The following is a 22,606-nucleotide window of genomic DNA, read 5'->3' on the forward strand; positions in this document are numbered from 1 at the left end:
ATTTAAAGCAGTTTCCTAGAACGTTTAGTATAGAAAGTTTAGAGTTATACTGCGTTAATGCACTGGTTATGTGATTGATTTATAAAAGTCGACTTTCCAGCCTTCGGTTTGGTAGATTACATGATTTTTATTTCTCAAATCGCCCTCCAGATAGCGTCCCGACCCAGAATGCATTTTGACAAGGTCTTTGAAAAGCGGCGCGGCTAATTCAAGATGGCGGAGATGGACCAGCTGTTAGACGAGAGTGAGTAACAACACAAATTCAACGAGTTTTGCCTTTTAAACGGTTAGTTTTCACGTACATATAACACAAGCAATTGTGGTGAGGTCGACATTGCTGTCCATGTAGTTGATCTGTGAATTTTGGGCACGCTTAATAAAGCCGTTTTAGACGGAGAAACCCGGTCTCTCCAAGTCAGCTAATGCTTGTTAGCACGAAAGGCTAACCAGAGCTAATGTTGGGAGTTGAACAAGTTACTTTAGCCCAACTGGGTAAACAAATAATGTTAGCTTAGCTGTAGGCTAACGTCTGCTAATCTTAGGTCGTAAACAACTATAACAAAAAAGCTACCATAACGTTGCTTTATTCGCTAGCGGTGTGCTTTGTTGGATATAGTTTTATAGTTTTCCTCAACAACATACATGATATATTTAACGCTTTTTAGCGCTGGTTAACGTTACAAATTATGCACTCTGTACCGGTTTGACAAGCTGGTTAAGAGAATTTTGGCAGATTGTCTGGCTGTTGATAGCTAAAACAGTCGACGTGTATGTTGCCACTGTGCCTAAATATCATGCTCGGGCTGTAACGTTTTTCACCGTTAGCTTGTTTAGCTCTTTTCTTTGATATGATATCTGTTCAGTTGATGCTGCAGCCGTACATGACAGCTCATAGTGTGGGTAAAGGCCTAACCGGCTGCGCTAGCTTCGCTCTTTCCAAATACAGTTAATCTGTCCATGTTTAAAATACACTCATAGATTATCTGTTAGTAGCATATATGTGTCGTTTTTAAACCATACACGGCCTCTTGTTCTTTGGTATCACTGTAATATGCGTATTTGAATATTTAGAACATGTTACATTCAGTGTAGTATGTGTGATCTCATGTCGCTTTCCTTACTGTACATTGATCTAGCCTAATATCTTCTTTTTCCTCAGGTTCCTCAGCAGAGGCCCTCGTCAGCCTAAAGGGTATGTGTGTGATTTCTTGGCAGTTTGTGCAAATAAATAAATGTTTTTTTCTGTCTCTGTGTTTGATCACATCTGCTTTAGGGTTACTGTTTACAGTAGTCTTAAAGTTCCGTAGACCTGCAAGAATGAGAAGCCTGCATAGCTGCAGTTTGAGGAGAGTGGTCTTGTATTGTGTGTTCTTTCTTTATTTTGTATAATTGTATTGTTTTTGTTACAGAGGGCAGTTTGTCCAACACTTTGAATGAAAAAAATAGCTTCCCAAGAGCTCACAACACAAGAGGACGACATTCCTCTGTCACAATGGACACGGTAGGACGTCTAAACTAGTTAATCTTAAATTAAGTTAATTTTAAAACATGTCAAAAAGTGATAGAGTATATCTCTTAAACACAATGCTGTGAGGTTTAAGTAAGATTATACAAGATGTACAAAGACACACATTTCTTCAGAAACAATCAGTTTTTTTTTTGTTTTTTGTTTTTTTTTTTAATGGCACGAGGATGTAAAAATGTGGATTTGTATCTGTAGACACCAGGGTTTTATTTTTTGGTTCTGGCATACTGTAGATACATGTCAGGCTCTTTGAAAGACGACCCACGTGTGGATATAAAGTCTTCTTTTCAGAAACTACATCCATTGAACCAGCATTTGTTTTTCCAGCCTACACGGACCTCAAAGAGGAGTCGTCTGTTTCGTGATGAAGATGAGCCACCCCAGCAGCGTGTGCCATCCAGATCCCCTCGGAGGAGCCAGAGAGTCACCACCACACCACAGGTAAGGACAACACAGCTGGAAAGTTCTGTAGATGACAAGTGTGTTCTCACTCTCTCTTCTTCTGAGGGTGGTGCAGCATGTTAAGGGAGGCATTACTTGAAATTTGGTTTTTGTTCCATTAATTAGAGGTTAAGTGTTTTCTGCTTGTTCCTCTACGCATGAATTAGTGATGTTGCTTGTAATGGTTTTCTTTACAGAAATTTTCTAATATTGTGACACCAGATAAAAAGGCATCCCAGAAAATAGGGCTGAGACTAAGAAATCTTCTGAAGCTACCCAAAGCTCACAAATGGTGTATCTATGAATGGTTCTATTCCAATATTGACAGGTAATGTCTTACCTTTACTTTACCTTGAGAAAAACCTTTATTTTGTATCCGTGTTAAAATGAGTCATGGTCACATTCATGACGCTTGCTGTTGATTTAAACACTGGTGAATAATTGTTCCTTTTTTTCAGGCCACTTTTTGAGGGTGACAATGAATTCTGCCTTTGTCTCAAGGAGTCTTTTCCCAACCTGAAAACAAGAAAGCTGACAAGAGTTGAGTGGGGAACAATTAGAAGGCTGATGGGAAAGCCTCGACGGTACGCCACACACACTATATGCATGCATCTTCTTTTTACTTGTCAAGGTTTTATAAGCTCAGTACTCTATACATTCCCCATCCAGGTGTTCGTCAGCGTTCTTTGCTGAAGAGCGAACAGCTCTGAGACAGAAGCGCCAGAAAATGCGCCTGCTGCAACAAAGAAAACTGTCTGACGTGTCAAACTGTAAAGATCTTCCTGATGAAATCCCTTTGCCGCTCATCATAGGAACCAAAGTAACCGGTAAGATCACTACAGACAAATTACGTATAGAATAGAATATACTTTATTAATCCCTTTGGGAAGGTCCCTCAGGGAAATTCGGGTACCAGCAGCAATACAACACCGACAGTAAGAGCAAGAATGAAATATTATTAAAGAACTAGAAAAGCATTTCCTGAAGAAAATGCAAGTTTGATTGCCGCAGCTGAAGCTTTGCTTTGAACGCTGATGTGAACGATTGCTCTGAATTGCTGGAGAATCTGCAATCTGAACTTAATTTGCTGAAACACAGTTAAGAATTTAGAAAGATGAAGCTCTTATCTGGAAAAGTAGAAAATGTTTTAATATTATGAAGATATGAAAGAGAAACAGCTGAAGACAAGAACAGTATGAAGTCACGACCTTAAAGAATAGCCTGTGAATATACCATATGAAAGGTCTGAGGGTGGAATAATACCATAAGACTATAAGAAGCTCAGGCTGTGTGATTTGAATGTGGAAAGGTAGTATACAGCTGAAGGATGATCAATATGACAGATATAATGCTTAAAGTCTGATAAAGACTACAAATATGGCCGCTTTGAATGCTTCTAGTGTATCAGCATGTCACCATGGTAACGGCCCTGCCTGCCTGCCTGCCTGCCTGCATCCATGGCAACCGGAATGTTTATCAGCTGCCCCTAACTGCAGCTCTCTTTCCCCCTCCTAATGCATTTCCTATGTAAAACCACCCTCCGAACAACGTCTCATATTCTCCAAACCGAAGACTTTAGACAAAAAATAAGAACACCGTCAGAATCCCAAGAAGTTGCTCTACACCTGGTACGATTTTTATGTCTGGGATGTCGAAGATGTGGAGATGGCGGCGAGTTAGAAAATATGGCAGCTCTGCTTCTCTGTTTTTGGTTTTACATTATGTCTTAATGGAGGAATGACCGGCACTCTCCCCGAACAGCTCGATCTACAGGCAAAACGGTTTGGTGTTGAGTTTTAAGACCGACACCAACAGAACCCAGACCATTTTTCCTTCGAACTGGTGGCCAAATTATCCCTGTCAGATAAAAGGTGCAGACGTGACAGCAGGATAGAAACGCAGAAACTGGTTTAATTTTTTTCCCTCCCGCACTCTGAGCGATGACTCACCCACTCTAGCTCCCAACATTCCACGCAATACACACTAATGTTAAACTCAGAAGAGACCTCAAAAACCACTTCATCTTTAATCCCCTATCATTTGAAGACGGAGCTGAACTTCCAATTTCTGAATACAACTTTTGAAGACCAAGACGTTGGAAGTATTTTAAGCCTCGAATGGTTTCTCTAACTTAATATTTGTAGGAGCAGTAGCATTTTGCAAAAGGCATGGTTTGAAGGGCTCTCCCATTGACTCCAATGTTAATTTGAGGGTGGAAAATGTTTAATATTTTTAATATTATAATATTTGTAATTATTATTGAAGGTTTCCGGGAATGTCCTGAATGAGCTGAATCTTTTGATGTTTGAATGGTTTGAATCGGCCCATGCATTCTGAAGATATGCTGAGCCAAAAAACGTACGGAAGAATAATAATAATAATAACTAGAAAAGCATTTCCTGAAGAAAATGCAAGTTTGATTGCCGCAGCTGAAGCATTGATTTGAATGCTGATGTGAACGATTGCTCTGAATTGCTGGAGAATCTGCAATCTGAACTTAATTTGCTGAAACACAGTTAAGAATTTAGAAAGATGAAGCTCTTATCTGGAAAAGTAGAAAATGTTTTAATATTATGAAGATATGAAAGAGAAACAGCTGGAGACAAGAACAGTATGAAGTCACGACCTTAAAGAATAGCCTGTGAATATACCATATGAAAGGTCTGAGGGTGGAATAATACCATAAGACTATAAGAAGCTCAGGCTGTGTGATTTGAATGTGGAAAAGTAGTATACAGCTGAAGGATGATCAATATGACAGATATAATGCTTAAAGTCTGATAAAGACTACAAATATGGCTGCTTTGTATGCTTCTAGTGAGTCAGTCTGTCACCATGGTAACGGCCCTGCCTGCCTGCCTGCCTGCATCCATGGCAACCGGAATGTTTATCAGCTGCCCCTAACTGCAGCTCTCTTTCCCCCTCCTAATGCATTTCCTATGTAAAACCACCCTCCGAACAACGTCTCATATTCTCCAAACCGAAGACTTTAGACGAAAAATAAGAACACCGTCAGAATCCCAAGAAGTTGCTCTACAACTGGTACGATTTTTATGTCTGGGATGTCGAAGATGTGGAGATGGCGGCGAGTTAGAAAATATGGCAGCTCTGCTTCTCTGTTTTTGGTTTTACATTATGTCTTAATGGAGGAATGACCGGCACTCTCCCCGAACAGCTCGATCTACAGGCAAAACTGTTTGGTGTTGAGTTTTAAGACCGACACCAACAGAACCCAGACCATTTTTCCTTCGAACTGGTGGCCAAATTATCCCTGTCAGATAAAAGGTGCAGACGTGACAGCAGGATAGAAACGCAGAAACTGGTTTAATTTTTTTCCCTCCCGCACTCTGAGCGATGACTCACCCACTCTAGCTCCCAACATTCCACGCAATACACACTAATGTTAAACTCAGAAGAGACCTCAAAAACCACTTCATCTTTAATCCCCTGTCATTTGAAGACGGAGCTGAACTTCCAAATTCTGAATACAACTTTTGAAGACCAAGACGTTGGAAGTATTTTAAGCCTCGAATGGTTTCTCTAACTTAATGTTTGTAGGAGCAGTAGCATTTTGCAAAATGCATGGTTTGAAGGGCTCTCCCATTGACTCCAATGTTAATTTGAGGGTGGAAAATGTTTAATATTTTTAATATTATAATATTTGTAATTATTATTGAAGGTTTCCGGGAATGTCCTGAATGAGCTGAATCTTTTGATATTTGAATGGTTTGAATCGGCCCATGCATTCTGAAGATATGCTGAGCCAAAAAACGTACGGAAGAATAATAAGAATAACTAGAAAAGCATTTCCTGAAGAAAATGCAAGTTTGATTGCCGCAGCTGAAGCATTGCTTTGAACGCTGATGTGAACGATTGCTCTGAATTGCTGGAGAATCTGCAATCTGAACTTAATTTGCTGAAACACAGTTAAGAATTTAGAAAGATGAAGCTCTTATCTGGAAAAGCAGAAAATGTTTTAATATTATGAAGATATGAAAGAGAAACAGCTGAAGACAAGAACAGTATGAAGTCACGACCTTAAAGAATAGCCTGTGAATATACCATATGAAAGGTCTGAGGGTGGAATAATACCATAAGACTATACGAAGCTCAGGCTGTATGATTTGAATGTGGAAAAGTAGTATACAGCTGAAGGATGATCAATATGACAGATATAATGCTTAAAGTCTGATAAAGACTACAAATATGGCTGCTTTGTATGCTTCTAATGTGTCAGTCTGTCACCATGGTAACGGCCCTGCCTGCCTGCCTGCCTGCCTGCATCCATGGCAACCGGAATGTTTATCAGCTGCCCCTAACTGCAGCTCTCTCTTTCCCCCTCCTAATGCATTTCCTATGTAAAACCACCCTCCGAACAACGTCTCATATTCTCCAAACCGAAGACTTTAGACAAAAAATAAGAACACCGTCAGAATCCCAAGAAGTTGCTCTACAACTGGTACGATTTTTATGTCTGGGATGTCGAAGATGTGGAGATGGCGGCGAGTTAGAAAATATGGCAGCTCTGCTTCACTGTTTTTGGTTTTACATTATGTCTTAATGGAGGAATGACCGGCACTCTCCCTGAACAGCTGGCCTTCAGGGCAAAATGGTTTGGTGTTGAGTTTTAAGACCGACACCAACAGAACCCAGACCATTTTTCCTTCGAACTGGTGGCCAAATTATCCCTGTCAGATAAAAGGTGCAGACGTGACAGCAGGATAGAAACGCAGAAACTGGTTTAATTTTTTTCCCTCCCGCACTCTGAGCGATGACTCACCCACTCTAGCTCCCAACATTCCACGCAATACACACTAATGTTAAACTCAGAAGAGACCTCAAAAACCACTTCATCTTTAATCCCCTGTCATTTGAAGACGGAGCTGAACTTCCAAATTCTGAATACAACTTTTGAAGACCAAGACGTTGGAAGTATTTTAAGCCTCGAATGGTTTCTCTAACTTAATATTTGTAGGAGCAGTAGCATTTTGCAAAATGCATGGTTTGAAGGGCTCTCCCATTGACTCCAATGTTAATTTGAGGGTGGAAAATGTTAAATATTTTTAATATTATAATATTTGTAATTATTATTGAAGGTTTCCGGGAATGTCCTGCATGAGCTGAATCTTTTGATGTTTGAATGGTTTGAATCGGCCCATGCATTCTGAAGATATGCTGAGCCAAAAAACGTACGGAAGAATAATAATAATAATAATAATAATAAAGACGTAGAAGAACAAGAGTTTGATTGCCTAGCAACGGCAATCAAACTAATAATAAAGACGTAGAAGAACAAGAGTTTGATTGCCATGGCAATCAAACTAATTATTAAATAGAATAAAATAGAATATAGTACAATAAAAATAAAAGATAAGAGGAATTATGTACAAACATTGCACACCCGCATAGATGGTACAGGTGGACATTTAAATTATTGCACATGTGTATTTCTATTGTATTTCTACTATTACCTGCCTGTTATAATAATCTAATACACCACTGAATATAACAGACAAAAGAGGGTCCCATGGCAGTCTGTACTGTCGAGCTCAATAGAATCATTTGGTTTTTTTTGTATAAAGCTGAAACCATGTTGAAGAAATTATTTTAAGGTAGTGATAGCAGAATGTGAAGAACATTTCTGTTCTTCTGTTTCACAGCTCGACTCCGTGGCATCCACGATGGGCTGTTCACAGGGCAGATTGATGCAGTTGACACCAGTGCTGCTACTTATCGCGTCACCTTTGACCGCAGTGGCCTGGGAACACACACAGTGCCTGATTATGAAGTCCTGGTAAGCCAGTTTACTACCTATGTCTCTAGCAATGATGCTTAATTTTCAGTTGTGGTTCATTCAGGTCACATTCTCAATCATCAACCTGTGTTTTTCAGAGCAATGAACCCAATGAGACCATGCCCATTTCAGCATTTGCTCAGAAGCATCGGTCAACACGCTACATGCAGAACCTTATGACCCCGCCGAGAGGGCCGTATCCGTCAGCTACCACTCCTGTCCATATGGTACTGTAAACCTATTTCAAATAAAAGATGTGCCTGCGCTGTCCTGTCACATTTCCCTTTTGCATACAGTTGCAAATTATCCTAGTTTAAATCTGCTTTGCAGGTGAACAGCTACCTCCACTTGTTGGCTGTAGGTTATTTAGAGAATTTGTTCAATACATGTAAATGCACTAATTTCAGTCTAAAAATGGTACTGGAAGCTGAGTCAAAAGCTGACATGACCTGCCATTTAAAACAATAACAACTATGTATTTTTCTTTAACAACAGGACAATGACCCTCTTATGAACCAGTCACCATGGAGGAACAAACTGCCCGGTGCTGAGGGAGATACACTGGGAGGATTTCCTGTTAAATTCCTGGTCCAAGTGGTAAGTACCTCCTGACAACTGGAAAACTGGAATATAATATCCTGACACTTGGGCCCAAAAAATACTGTCTATTTTCATCACTAGACAAGGCTGTCCAAAATCCTCATGATCAAGAAAGAACACATCAAGCACTTGAAAGAAATGAATACAGAAGCAGAGAAACTGGTACAGTCATCAGACAAAATTCCTTTAAATACATTTAGTGCCTTTGATATGGATCATTTTCAAGCCTAACCTAAATTGTGTTTTTGATTCAGAAATCCTACTCGATGCCTATTGACCTCGATTTCCAGAAGCGATATGCTACCACTGTCCTTGATCTGGAGCAGCTCAATAAAGATCTTAACAAGGTGCTTCATGAAGTTCAGCAGTTCTGCTGTGAAGTAAGTTGCTTTATAACCCTAACATTAATATAGCTTGTTCTGATAACATTTGTCAATCTTGACCTGTCTGACCTGATTTTTTTTTTTCCCCTCCTGTCCAGCTTGCTCCAGATCAAGGCATGGTCCCTGCTGACCACCCCACAGAGCTGCGGCGGCGCTGTGAAGAGGAGGCCCAGCAAATGGTGCAGCAGAGCAGCTGCCTGAAGGATGGGCAGCAGGGTGTGTCAAATCCCAGCCTCACACACCTCATCTCCCGCCTCACTGCTCTGCTCCTACAGATCAAGGTAAAACATTCAGCTGCTGGATATTGGCCACTGACTGGTTTTGAAAAATATGCCATAAAAGCTATCCTGTCATGTTGTGACCTCACCTATGTGTAGCCTGTAGTGATTGTCAGACTTTCACCATCACCTTACACATTATATAATAAAAAGCTGTCATTATAGGTTTTTAAGGTTATTTATCATTTTCTCATTTCAGTGTCTAGCAGAAGGAGGAGATCTAAATTCATTTGAATTTAAATCTCTCACAGACTCCCTTAATGACATCAAGGCGTCGATTGACCCCTCCAACATCAGGTAACCCTTGTTTTGCTTTAGTCTGTTGTCACACTTTTTTTTTTTGTTTCATCCACCGTTCATCATGACTGATGTTCTCCTTTTCTTATTTTTCAGTTGCTTTCAGAATAACGTTGAGATCCACGTGGCGCACATTCAGAGCGGCCTTAGTCAGCTCGGAAATCTGCATGCATTTGCCGCCAACAACACCAACACAGTCTGAACCTCTACCACACATGTGCATGCACACACACAGAAAGTTGGTACTTTGATTTTGAATATATTTGTGGGTCACCATCATACAACTTGGATGTGAGATCCATCTGTCCACACTTTCTAAATCTCAAGTAGTTATTTATTGGTTTCAGGTGCCAAACATTGATTCTAACATAGCCCATATTTATTTATTCTTGAGTAGCTTTGTATGATTATAAGACAATATTTTGCTTACATTTCCCCTCGTCAGTGTTCTGTTCCTCCACTAATGGTAAGCACAGGGGAAGAATGTTTTTTTGTAGATAATTGTACAATATCTCTCCTTATTAGGACTGTTGTCAACATTTCTGCTGTGAAATTAGAAATGATTTTTTTGTAATTCTGTGCACTAAAAAGAGATTTTGGTATTTTTCTAAAGGAGATCTCTAGGCGTTTTGATGCCTTTTACTCCCTCAGTTCTTAGATCCACGCACGCACACAACCCTACATCACCCTGAAAACTCAAATCTGCAGTTCTGTCCTAGAGAATCTCCTTTTTTCAGTTTTGTAAAGTTGTACATGAAAGTGCCCCGGGGCAATTGTATATAGTTTCTGTGTTTTTATATTAAACATAATATTGCAACACAGTATTCGGTCTTGTCATATTTTATTAACAAATACAATTCAGATGAAACAGTTGATGAACAAACTGTTTTTTTTCTCTTTACAAGCAACAGTTTTATTACTATTTTACAATAAATACACATTTTCATGCCTCTTATGATACACGTCTCTATATCTTATTACACATCACATAAAGCCACCAAAGCCAGCCATTGCATCATTTTCCCAGTCAGAATCTGAGTCGGTAAAGTCCTCAGTGGTATGAATGGGAGAAAAATGACTGAACCGTTCCCCTGTGGCTCTCACTGTGGCATACTGCATTTGGCATCCGTTATCCTTTGGTGATGACCTACTGAAGTTATTCTGAGAAGGGATGGGAGGAATCACAACCTTCATCTCTGGTCCGATGGTTTTGTTAGGTGGAAAGTTGTCATACTCAACCAGAACTTTTGGGCCCTGGCTGCCACTAAGGTTGGCTTCTGCCTTGGGGAGATCCTGACTCTCCTTGGGGTAAAGATGGATGTTACAGCTTGGTACGGTTATGCTCATATTGTGTCGCTGCTTCTGCTCCGGTTTCCCTCTGGCTCCATCTGGTTTGTCATAGATACAGGAGACAGATGTGTGGTCGTAGTTGCTGGGTTTGGACGGAAGGCCAGTCCTATGGGCGTCCTCTGTGTTTTGGTGCATTGTAGCTCTGAAGGCATCCTCTAATCCAAAACCTGCTACTCTGTGTACCTCACTGCTGTGAGTGTTGTCATACACTGAGAGGCAAAAACAAAAAAAGTGGTTAGCACTGAGAAAATGGTTCATGTAGACATAATTCAGCTGTATAGCTTAGAGAAATGTATTTTTGTGTCTATGTGATTTTAATGAAAGGAGTGAAAACTGAACCAAAGTGGTACTAGAGTGAAAGTGAGCTCACCTTTCTGAGGTGCCATCCTGCCCTGTGGTTGGCTGAAGGGGCCGCCTGCAGGGGTGCTGGTGACCTTCATGGACACCGACGAGCCAACTTGGCGACGAGACTTGGCCCTTCTGTTCTGAAACCACACCTAAAATATACAAGAAAACAGGAAAGCATGAGGACTTTTGGTCACATTTCAAACAGATTTTAAGTGACTGTGTTCATCCTTTGGTCTTTGCCACTGCAAACTCAGGCACAAAGGTGTCATTTAAACCGGACATTACCTGAATTCTGGATTCCGGTAACCCAGTCAGAGCCTCCAGTCTTTCTCGTAGGTAGATATCGGGATATTTGGTGTCCGAGTAAACTTTCTCCAGAACCTCTATTTGCTGCTGCGTAAAATTGGTCCTCTTCCTTCTGTGGGTCAGTATTGCCACACACTTGTCCGCCATTGGAATAGAGTTTGCTGAGTTGAAGTAGTTTGTAACATCGGAGGCTCCAAAATCTAAAAAACAAAACCCAGACTTTAGCTACTGGATAGTCACAAAAACATGGCATTGATTGGTGCGTAAATTACGCACAGAACCAGCTGACGATTCATTCATTCGTTGGCACCAATATCACAGGACAATGCTGACATGGGAGCCACCTTACCTGAGTTCACCATGCTGTTCATCTGCAGAGGACCCTCGTGATACAGCTGAAACATATTCCCAGACATGATCCTCCTCTGTGTCGTATCTCCAGCGACTGACTTGAGTTTGAGACCTGCACGTTCGCTGGAGTTAAATCCTCCCGTGATCAAAGGTGGTGCTGAGCGGATGTGTGAATGGGGCAACCATCAGTGCCGGCTGGCACTGCAACGGCCGTGCAGCAACATCAGACGTCTGCAGGCCCGCGAAGGTGTGAAGCCATCACACCTGGAACCGTGGAGCGACCGCAGGTCTGTTTAAAGGGGCTTTAATGGAATCTGCATGCTCAATACACATCGGCAGAGAAAACATTTATCCGCTTTGGGATGGATGAAGCAATAATGGACCTGTATCCTTCAAAGAGGGGCATTCGGAAGCTTCCTTAAGCGGAAACAAGGCAAAGGTTCAAAGCAACAACACAACTATGAACACATTTTACGCAATTTTTATAGTATAAAGTTTTTAAAGTAGAAGGTTTAAAGGCCTTCTTCCCAAAATGATGAAAGTTGTCCCCAGAGACCCAAATGCTGCAGTTTTGTGAAATTAATGGATTAAAAATTCCTGAATTTCCCCTCAGGGATTAATAAAGTATCTCTCTATCTGATTCTGATCTACCAAAGATTGTAAATTATTTTGTTTTTAGGGTTATTATTGTTTTATAAGTTCAAATATTTTTGAACAAATCCCATTACAATTTATTTAAGTCCAATGTTATGTCATTAAATTTTTGTCTAACTAAAGCTATAGCTATAAAATATGACAGAATAATGGCAGCAAAATAAGAAAGAAAGTGTTTAAAATAGGGCAAAGTACCTTGTAAAACTGTTAAAGAAGGGGCTCTGAGCTCTATCTTCAGGGACTTGGTCACTAACACTGATCTGCAGTTTGTAGGAAATTATGCTTCCTGTCCCCTTTCAGTGACAACAAAGTCAATCTCAATACACAAAGCTCAGTTCAAAAGACCTGAGGAGTGGGCACTGGGTCATTGAATGAGTCATCTGATTCAGAGGGGGATCAAGTCAAGAGGTCACACAGCCTATAACACACCAGACAGGCTAATTTGTTTCCATATGTATGGACATACTTTGCAGTCATGTCTCATTTTTTTGGTACAAATTGCATAGTAACATGTTGCACTTTGTACCCTTAAATGTTGATGTGGTTTGACTTTATCACTGCAACTTAAGCCCAAAATAAATTCACCTTCACAGATTCATAGCATAAAGTTTGTGTCTATGGTGAATGTATTTATCTTGATAGGCATTTCACATCAACATTAGCCCTTATTGATCTCTGTGCTTTGACACTTGCAGCTTTGTTCAGGTAGGATGTGCTTGTTGTGAGGCATTCACAGTTCATAGGTTGCTTTGTCTGAAGCCCCTAATTGGGTATTGCCTGTGTGCACAGACTAGATTGCTATGCTAAAATCCAGTTGTTGAGGTTCCTGACCTTTTGTGACAACAAATGACAGTTCTTTTAAGATCTATCCATTGATCATGAAATGGACAGTTTGCTGCTTGAACACTGACATATACTGAATTGCAAGTGCAGAGGAAATTGTAGTTTTGTGTTCGGCTTCAATCAAAAACCAAATCTAACTTTAACTTCTAACTTTTTCTATCAAAAATGATATTGTGGTAAACAGACTGTACTTCAAACAGTTTAGGATTACAACTGGCCATTTGGCAGCTGCCTCTGTAGCCAAAAACAAAAGCATATTCACACCTTTTAAAGACCGAGACCCTATATGAGCTGGCCACTATACATTTATCCTACAGACAGACAGGTAAATTATCCTCACAAGTTTGCAGATACGTCAAAGTGTCAGCTGTCTTATGAGGGTTTTTTTTGCTGTGAGTGCAGGATTTGTGTATTAGAGGAATGTTTAAAAGTGCATTTATACTGTATGTTTGTAGCTTTGTGGTCAGTGTCACAAACAGGAAAGGAGCAAAGTTGCTGGCGTCTTGTAACTGAGTGTTCTGAGTGGATGACTAGTCACCTGGGCAAATAATCCCATGACTGACACTGATTTATAGCAGAACAATTTGTGTCAGTTTAACAACAACTATCAGTGCACGGATGGCAAAGATACTGTGTTTCTGTTCATGTAAATGAGAAAATATTTTATTTTCTTCCAGAGTTTTTTTTATTATTTTATTTTATTGCAGTTTTTAATAAATGATGAAATCATATAGAAGCAGGCTGACAAATGTTGCCATGGCTTTTTATAAGACCAAACAAACAGACAAAACTATTTATTTATGCTATTTTCTTTTAAAGCAGCAGTACTAAAAGTTAAAACAATTAATGTCATAGTTTAAAAAAATAACAACCAAAATAAGGGTTTGAGATTATATGTTATATCCCCAATTTTATTATTATTATTAAAAATGTTCTTTTATGATCAGTTAAAAAAACTTCGTTAGTAAATATTTGATCTATCTCCGATAGAGTATCGTCATTATTTACATCTGCAGTTAAAAAAAAAAAAACAACCGGAACTTCCGCCTTGTCTAAACGGAAGTAGGTACGTGGCCGCTTCAGCTGACAGTCTACATGATGGCGACAGAGGTTCAGAGCGGCGACCTCGACAGCGCTACTTCCAGCCGGCTCGAAGTTTCCATCGATGGCCTCACCCTCAGTCCAGACCAGGAGGGCGAGCAGAGCCAGGTCGTTGAGCCGGACCCCATCCCCGAGGAACCCGGGTCCGATAAGCCGGGTGCCGCTGAAGGCGAAGATGGAGAGACTGCCAAGTCTGCCGTAGAGAGGAAATGGGGCTTTCCTTTGCAGGACCTTTACGGAATGGCCCTTAAATTTTTCAAAGGTATTTTACGTTTGTTATAAGCAAGCAGCTTTAACGCAGAAAACTGAATGTATGGACTGCTCGCTATACTGTGCCACTCTCTGGTTGGAGCTAGCAACATGCTAACATTAGCAGCTAGCTGTCAGTGAGTGCAGCTGTCAAGCGCAAAAGAAAATTAGCTTCATAGCTAACCAGTAGCCATCAGTGCTAACAAAGCTGTTATAGTTGGCTGGGGGAAAAATAGATAAAATCGAGTAGTCCGTCTGAGTGTGCTTGTGGACTGTTTCGTTCGGGTGATTCGCTGGTGTTGTCTCCTTCCTTTATATCGGGCTTGGAGCAGAGTATCCTGGCTTGCCATGATGCCATGAGCTAAAGCAGGAAGCTGTCCTTCCCAGTTGAACGGTGGCACGTTGTGATTTGTTTGGGAGGTTTAAACACGCCCTGCACTCCTGCCATTGCTGCGGCCGAATGGGGGGAGTCTCTATATGAACTACTAGTAGCTCATCACAGTTAACCCTGACTAAAACGGCTTGCTAAGGGACTCTGCACCTCTCACCTATTTACAGTCCAGCTTCAAGCCACGTTCCCTGCACGTACAGGGCTGTGTGACAAGGGTCTGTTTCACTATTTCCTCCTCATATCTGCTGCTGCTTCTATGTACACTAGGAGATAAAATACATTATGTTCCAGATCCCAGCTGAGTTTTGATTTAATAACACTGCATTCATGTGTCTATCTGAAGATCGGGGTGGCCTAAAACTACACAGGAGTTAAGATTTGGCTAAGAATAGTCCTTCCTGATCATTTCTGGATTGTGCTTTGGCCTAAAAGTCTTATTTTGTGAAGAGTTCAAAGTCTAGATTTGAACCCTATGCACTCAGGATGTTCCATCTAACATGCTGGATAGCTACAATTTTTCATGAAGTCTGGATGATTGCTCAACAGCTAAGAGAGAAGCATCTGACAATCATGACAAATAATGTAAACAATCTTCCCCTGCAGGCTACTGACTGATTAAAATGTCAAGAACAGACAGTCTGTCTTATCCACAACTCTGCTTTGTCTCATTTGCACCCTTTTAATCTCTTTTTTGCTTCAAAGTTTTCCAAACGTCACAGCCAGATGATGCACCTCAGTGTCAGTTTTGTTTATATCTACTTCCCTGTGAGATGACTTGAGCTGCCCCCTCAGGCAAGATAATCGTACAGCCTGCTGTGACATATTTTCTAATCTCGTGTCACTGCGTGCATATGTGAGATAACAGAGAGGAAAGCTAGTAAGCGTATTTCATGGTTTAAATGATTTCAAAATCAGTTAAAGTTATAAGTTAAGACTAGGTTAGAAGTCTCAGCCTGGCATATACACGCACATTAAATTACCTTAGAATGTCACCCACAATGAGTCCAATCTAGTTATAGTCAGTGTTTTTTTTTTAACATTTTACATTGGGTGTTTGTAGTGTTTTAATATGAGCAGAACAGTTGTGATGACTGCAAACAGGGTTGGGCCTGGCCTTGACTTTGTGTGCTGGCAATCTGAGCTTTGTTTTCTTTGTCAGTGTTTTATTTAGACTAAGGAGTACTTGCTTAACTTGTATGCATAAATCTGCCGCTTAAAGAACTTGTTGGTGTAACTGAAGCAATGTAATGATGTAGCAGTGGAACTGTATAGTTCTCTTTTATGCTATTGCATAAGACACAAAGGTAACATAAAAAGAATAGGGCATAAAAAATCATTTGAATTTAAAGTCATTTTTTCCCCACGTTGCTGTTTTCAGATAAAGATGGAAAGGCCTTTCATCCAACTTACGAGGAGAAGCTCCGGCTTGTGGCTCTACACAAACAGGTTTTACTGGGTCCTTATAATCCGGATGCTTCACCTGAGGTCGGCTTCTTTGATGTCCTGGGCAACGACCGCAGGTAACCCCAGCGTGTGTGCAGGTGTGACTGACCGAGCACTCAAGATGATAGAGATTCCATTCATTTTGATCTGGATGCATACATACATCCCTTTCATTCAGTAAACTTGATGATAGAAGCCTTTTTACTGCATTGTACTCATTAAAAATGCATTTTAAGGTTTTGTGGTCAGACTGACATGATGACATAGCTGATCCCAGTTTGTCTCCAGTGTCTCAGTGTCTGTTTCTTCTTTATCTCCATCTTGTTTTGTGAACAGGAAAGAGTGGGCATCCCTGGGTAACATGGATAAGGAGGAGGCCATGGTGGAATTCATCAGGCTTCTTAACAAGTGCTGTAACCTCTTTGCTCCCTACGTGACCTCACACAAGATTGAGAGGGAGGAGCAGGAAAGAAAACGGTACGGCCTTTGTTCCTGTGTGTGTATGTGATTGTCTTCTTGTCACAATGTAATGTATGTGTTTGTAGCCATGCATTATTTAGATCCTTCGATTCTTTCTTTCACAGGAAAGAAGAAGAGGAGCGTCAGAGGCAGGAGGAGGAGGAGAGGGAGCGGCAGAGACAGGAGGAGGAGAGACGGAGGCTGGAGGAGGAGGAAAGGCTGAGGAGAGAGGAAGAGGAAAGGAGACAGGCAGAAGAGGAGCGGCTACGGATTGAGCAACAGAAGTATGTCATTGTGTGGTGTTTTTTTTTCTTTCTGTTTCCTGCAGATCTTTACTAATTGTTACTATTCACCAGACAACAGATAATGGCGGCATTGAATGCTCAAACAGCGGTGCAGTTCCAACAGTATGCTGCTCAGCAGTACCCCAACAGCCCGGAGCAACAGCTAGGCCTCATCCGTCAGCTCCAGGAGCAGCACTACCAGCAGTATATGCAGCAGCTATACCAGGTCCAGCTTGCCCAGCAACAGGTAAGATGGTGTTCACTCAATGACTTTATGGATGTGCAATCAGCAGTGAGGCAAATAATATTTTTAGTGAGCACTTAGTTCAGGGAAGCCATAATCCCAGTATGTCAACATAGAGCTCCACCCTCACGGCAAACCCACATCACCTCATTTTCTTTATGCATCTCATTGGAAAAATCTCATACAGGACACCTTGTCTGAACTGCTTCAGCCAGCCTACCCTTCCTCTGCAATACACTAACTAGCCTCCACCCAGCTCCTCCTGTCCATGCTGTGTCTTAATAAATTTATCCGTTGTCATTGGTGCCTCTCTTCTCTATCTGGGAGGTTTTTGCTGCTGCTCTTCCTGCCTTGTGTTAAAGAAGTGTTATTTGAACAGTTAAGTAATAAATCTGAATGCCTGAAAGAAAATATTCAGAAGGAGTTATCAGGAAACTGTCCTAGTAACATTTTGAGATGTTTTAGAATCAGAATTCCTTTATTTATCCCTGAGGGGAAATTGTTTACATGCAAACAAAACATTTTCAGGTGTATTACTTTCGAGTAACACAGTCAAAAAACAGCCATTCTATAAATTCTTTAAATTATTTTACACTATCACTTGAGATAAATTGCAGACTTTCCATCAGCATTGTAAAAATATGTCCTAAGTTTACTTAATGATGTTGACCTTGTGTCATCTCATCCCCTTCTCCTAGGCGGCCTTACAGAAGCAGCAGCAGGCTGACTCCGGGGTGCAGGGCACCCTGGAGTCGAGCAGCTTCAGCAGCGGGGAGCAAATTTCAGCCTCAACAGCAGGAACACTGTGTGCCGCTTCACCACTTGCTAGCGAGGAAGCTCCAACAGTCAACGGAGGGCAGTCGGACTCTTACTCGGAGAGCATGGACAAGGAACCAGAGCCTGAGCCGGCAGAGGAGGTCTCAGAAAACGGGCCTTTATTAGGTTAGTGGGCTGTTTATGTTATGTTATAAAAAACAGCTCATCACCACAGGGCAGAAAGGAGAAACAAACAAAGCCTTATACATCAGCTGTAACTTGATTCTATCTGCTGTGTCCTTCTGATGTGGCCTAGAGGGCAGGGAGGACAAGTGATACATGAGAATGTGCTGGTTTAGATATCATCCAGCCACATTCTGCTCTGTACACATGTGTAAGAAGTCAATGAACAAGCTGTTCCAAAATTTTAAATTCCTGGGTAGGCTAAATCCACAGTGGATTACTGCTCTCTCTCAAAATATTGCCTTTTCTCTCCACACTAAGACAGAGTAGACACACACAGCATAAGCATGATGGTAGCTTGTTATTTGAGCTAATTTGGAATCATTTTGTGATATATAAGGAAAAGGTGTTCATTGTGTCTATTGTCCTTGATCACAGCAGACTCCCCGCCAGTCATAGCTGCTCCTTCCATGTGGACACGGCCACAGATCAAGGACTTCAAAGAAAAAATCCGCCAAGATGCAGACAGTGTGATCACAGTGGGGCGTGGTGAGGTGGTGACCGTGCGTGTTCCCACACACGAGGAAGGCTCTTACCTGTTCTGGGAATTTGCCACAGACTATTATGACATCGGCTTTGGGGTCTTCTTTGAGTGGACGGACGCTGCCTCTGCTTCGGTCAGTGTGCACGTCTCGGAGTCCAGTGATGAGGATGAGGAGGAGGAAGGTGAGTGGAATTTGTGCAAGTAACACAGCAGTGGGACATGTAGTTTTTATTTCCTTATTTTCCCTGATGATTATAAACAACGAATGGGCTGTAGGTGTCAGCTTTGCAGCTGTTTAATGTATTATGATGGTATTCAAAAAGACACATTTGTGTCATGGTGTACTGTCCATTTATGGTTGATAAGAGGGAACAACATGACTCAGTTTCCTGTGAATATGCCGTTCCTATCTTAGTAAAACATCCACAGGTTTCTCCACAGCAGTGGATGTTTTCCTTTTATTGATAAGGCAAGCTTTGTTGTAGAGCCTGAAGGGTTACAGTTATCATTACAAGATAGCATTTAGTTATAAATACTGAGTATATGTTTGGTATGTGTAAATAATGTACCTTACTCTGAAAAATCAATAATTTCATGTTCATCTCTTTAAACACAGTGTCGTCAGATACCATTGTAAAAAATCTGTAGTATTTTCAATAATCATTTTACAGCCTGGCTCTTGTATTTAAATTTAAAAAATTGGCTCCTTATTCTCCTTATTTTTAAAGTTAAGTGTCCTAGATACGAAGTAAATTATTTACTTCTAAATTGCTTTAAAAATCACTTGCGTGCCGTCTCGTTTGTAACTAGAGTTACAAGTTACTAAAGTTACTAGTTTGTAAATTTGAAAGAATATAATCATGAATTTAAAAACAAAACATTCCTCTTTGTTCATTGTCTGGCTTTGCAAACACAGAAGAAGAACACAGAGCCCATTGAAATCAGTATATAGTATATTGCATTCTCACCGTTTCTCCATCATGTAGGTGAACTATTGGAATTCCATTGTGCTTGATGTGTCCTTATCCAGCCCTCCTCTCTTATAAAGTTTCTCTTAGACTGGCTGGAAATAATCGAGGAGAATAGACTTTGGTACCTGAGGGACTTTATGATAGTGATTGTATACATTGTTAGGCTGTACAATAATAAAAAGGATTGTGTATTTTATGCCTGACCCCTGGGTATGAAATAGATAATGATTTACAATCTTGCATTTCAGTGGTAAGGGCAAGATTCACTCCTTTTTTTTTTTTGACGCATTGTTTTTGTGCCCACAGGTGAACCTCCCAATGAGGAGGAGAAGGCAAAGAAGGAGGCAGGGAAGCCGCAGGTGGATGAGATTGTGCCGGTATACCGGCGGGACTGTCACGAGGAGGTGTACGCCGGCAGCCACCAGTACCCTGGCCGTGGAGTGTACCTGCTCAAGTTTGACAACTCCTATTCACTCTGGCGCTCCAAGAGTGTCTACTACAGAGTCTACTACACCAGATAAGCCTGAATACAGACACAAGGGGAGCTGAGGCGTGTATGTTCATATATATATGTGCGTGTGATTTTGTGTGAAGGCAGCCTGTAAATGTGTGTATGAGAAGGAGGATACCAGATCAGTTCTGGACTAAACCACCAGAGGGTGACAAAGAGACACATCTAGGAGCCCCAGTTTGGAGAGTGGACTAATATGTATGTACTGTATGTGTACGCGTGACCCCTGCTACATCCCGTCATCAAGCCTTTTGGACGAGGAGTGTGAATCTCTGTTGTATACTCGACACACCTGTCCTCGCTGCACTCATATACGCCGAGCTGTAGGACGTTGCGCTCATATTATTTTTCCACTTTTCCTCCTGCGGGGTTCTTTTCTGTCACCACCATCCCCGGGCACAACACTGTCCAGCGTGGCCTTGTGGCTGCTTCTGCCCTGAGTGACGCTTTCAGAACGATGAATGGAAACTTTACGAGTCCAGTGCTCCACAAGTTTCCTGTTTGGTGGAAAATGTTCGGTAGTTGTTTATCTTAGAAGAACACAGACAGTGTTGGAGTTATATTGCAGATGTGCTTCATAACACTATGCCTTTGACACAGAGGTCTTTTGGTCTTTGCCAAGTCTCTTACACACATTTAAAAAAGCAAAAACAAAAAAAACACCACTGTACACAAACTGAATCACCTTTTTTGTTGTGTAACAGTAGTTTGTTTCTCTCCTCCGTAACCACCGTGATTATATGAAGATCGGAAAGATTGTCACGCACAAACGGCCTGATTTTCCCCTTTTATTTCTTTGTATAATTTATGAAGGAGAGGCAGGAAGTAAAGGGGAGAGAACACATAATGTACGGCTGTAAACACAAGCATCTCAGTATGTGATACAGAAGAAGTTTAAATTACTCTATAAATGTTTGTTTTCATTCCTTCTACAAATGTTTTTTTTATTCATGTGATCCTGTTTCACTTTCTCCGGTCAGCTGTTCGTATCTTTTGCTCATCAATTCTTTATTGAAGAAAAAACAAATCGGTGGTATTGTTCATATTACTCTGGAGGTTTTTTTTGTGTTCATCATTCTTTGTGTATTTGCAGATTTTGCTGTACTGACACACACTTGACAATAAAATAAAAATCCACTAGCCACACACTTTTTTTTTGGAGGTTACAACACACTGTTACATAAGTGCAACCCTCAAAAACCGTAACACAAAATGCTGTGTTCCATTATTTTTCTTTCTTTCCTCCAAATATTGAACGACTTAAATTGTCATCTCAAGTATTGTGAATAAACAAGGCGATAGAGATTTCTAATTGTGTCCTGGTTGACATGGTTGCTTACTAACTCATCTAAATGTGTTCTAGTTTGTGTTGCCATCATTTGGATTCACTGTGCTGTACGTTACATATGCGCAAACTGTTCTCTGAGTCTGAATAACGGTTGTTGAAATGGGAATGTGTTCCGTTCAAGGACAATTGGTTCTTACTTTGTGCGTTTCTGTGTGTGTGTTTGCAACCAAACTTTCAAGATGGAGGCAGAATATCTTGCAGGCTGATTGAATATCAATTTGCTCTATTATTTAACATGCTACTGTTGTGTAACCAAATGTCACTACCTATGGCTTAACCAAGTCATGAAGCTCAAGACGGTTCCCACATTCTCTGATGTTTGTATTTCTTATTGCTCACCAAATGGTTTGAGTTCAGGCCTTGTATGTAAATAATCTATAAATGAGTTTATGTATGGGTTTTTTTAGATGTGGAAGAAGGCTATAGGTTTTGCAAATCAATGCACTGTAAAATAAAGAATGAGATACACATTTTACCCCTGAATGAAAGACAGATACGTGTAGAATGGAACTGTAAGATTATTGACATGATGGACAGAAGAGCTCGTCTTTTTGTATTGTTTTGACTTGTTTGGATCCCCTCTGAGTTGCAAGATCTTTTTTGGGGCATATATATTTAATCTTGATTAAACTTATCTTCATCTCTAGAATTTTATGGTTTTGATTATGTCTTCTTTAAACAATTCAAAACTTTCTTTAGAGGAGGCAAATGTTGGGAATATGATGACACCCAAAGTGGCCTTGGGAACAAAAACGACACCATCAGGCTTGTTCCTTTTCCGCTGAAGCTGAATTGTGTCATCATCGAACTGTTTTCCTGTCACACAGCATTTCATGCTGAGGGAAGGACACACGTGGATGTTACTCATTAGAACTATTCACCTTTCTGTGTGATGCATATGAGAAATATGAGTACAGCCCTCCAGAGGACAGCTTTATCAGCCTTCTTACAT

At 40.8% G+C, this 22,606-nt stretch overlaps 3 protein-coding genes across 5 annotated transcripts; 2 read left to right on the plus strand and 1 right to left on the minus strand.

Annotated features, from left to right (window-relative positions):
- The first annotated feature begins 179 nt into the window (after positions 1-179).
- lin9 (lin-9 DREAM MuvB core complex component) lies at positions 180-10,139 on the plus strand. Of its 2 annotated transcripts, none has more exons than XM_028397484.1 (15): positions 180-244; positions 1,160-1,192; positions 1,410-1,501; positions 1,853-1,966; positions 2,164-2,294; positions 2,425-2,550; positions 2,636-2,793; positions 7,627-7,760; positions 7,859-7,987; positions 8,256-8,357; positions 8,442-8,522; positions 8,615-8,740; positions 8,842-9,024; positions 9,221-9,318; positions 9,415-10,139. In XM_028397484.1, the coding sequence occupies exons 1-15, from the start codon at positions 214-216 to the stop codon at positions 9,518-9,520; spliced, it is 1,644 nt and encodes a 547-aa protein (XP_028253285.1). In that variant the 5' UTR covers positions 180-213; the 3' UTR covers positions 9,521-10,139. The 2 variants fall into 2 exon arrangements, with proteins under 2 accessions (XP_028253285.1, XP_028253286.1); XM_028397485.1 differs by having other exon boundaries at positions 202-286.
- A 163-nt stretch (positions 10,140-10,302) lies between these two features.
- On the minus strand, positions 10,303-11,726 carry mixl1 (Mix paired-like homeobox). Its single transcript, XM_028397899.1, has 4 exons — positions 11,672-11,726; positions 11,302-11,522; positions 11,039-11,165; positions 10,303-10,877 (listed from the first exon to the last, which is right to left on the minus strand). The coding sequence occupies exons 1-4, from the start codon at positions 11,724-11,726 to the stop codon at positions 10,303-10,305; spliced, it is 978 nt and encodes a 325-aa protein (XP_028253700.1).
- Positions 11,727-14,233: 2,507 nt separating this feature from the next.
- Positions 14,234-21,618, plus strand: acbd3 (acyl-Coenzyme A binding domain containing 3). Of its 2 annotated transcripts, none has more exons than XM_028397751.1 (8): positions 14,234-14,533; positions 16,290-16,431; positions 16,691-16,831; positions 16,939-17,097; positions 17,170-17,344; positions 18,040-18,283; positions 18,719-19,006; positions 20,102-21,618. In XM_028397751.1, exons 1-8 carry the CDS (start codon positions 14,266-14,268, stop codon positions 20,314-20,316), a joined length of 1,632 nt encoding a protein of 543 aa, XP_028253552.1. In that variant the 5' UTR covers positions 14,234-14,265; the 3' UTR covers positions 20,317-21,618. The 2 variants fall into 2 exon arrangements, with proteins under 2 accessions (XP_028253552.1, XP_028253553.1); XM_028397752.1 differs by having other exon boundaries at positions 18,722-19,006.
- The last annotated feature ends 988 nt before the right edge of the window (positions 21,619-22,606 follow it).

The sequence above is a fragment of the Parambassis ranga genome, chromosome 24 (assembly GCF_900634625.1).
Source record: "Parambassis ranga chromosome 24, fParRan2.1, whole genome shotgun sequence".
Taxonomy (NCBI): domain Eukaryota; kingdom Metazoa; phylum Chordata; class Actinopteri; family Ambassidae; genus Parambassis; species Parambassis ranga.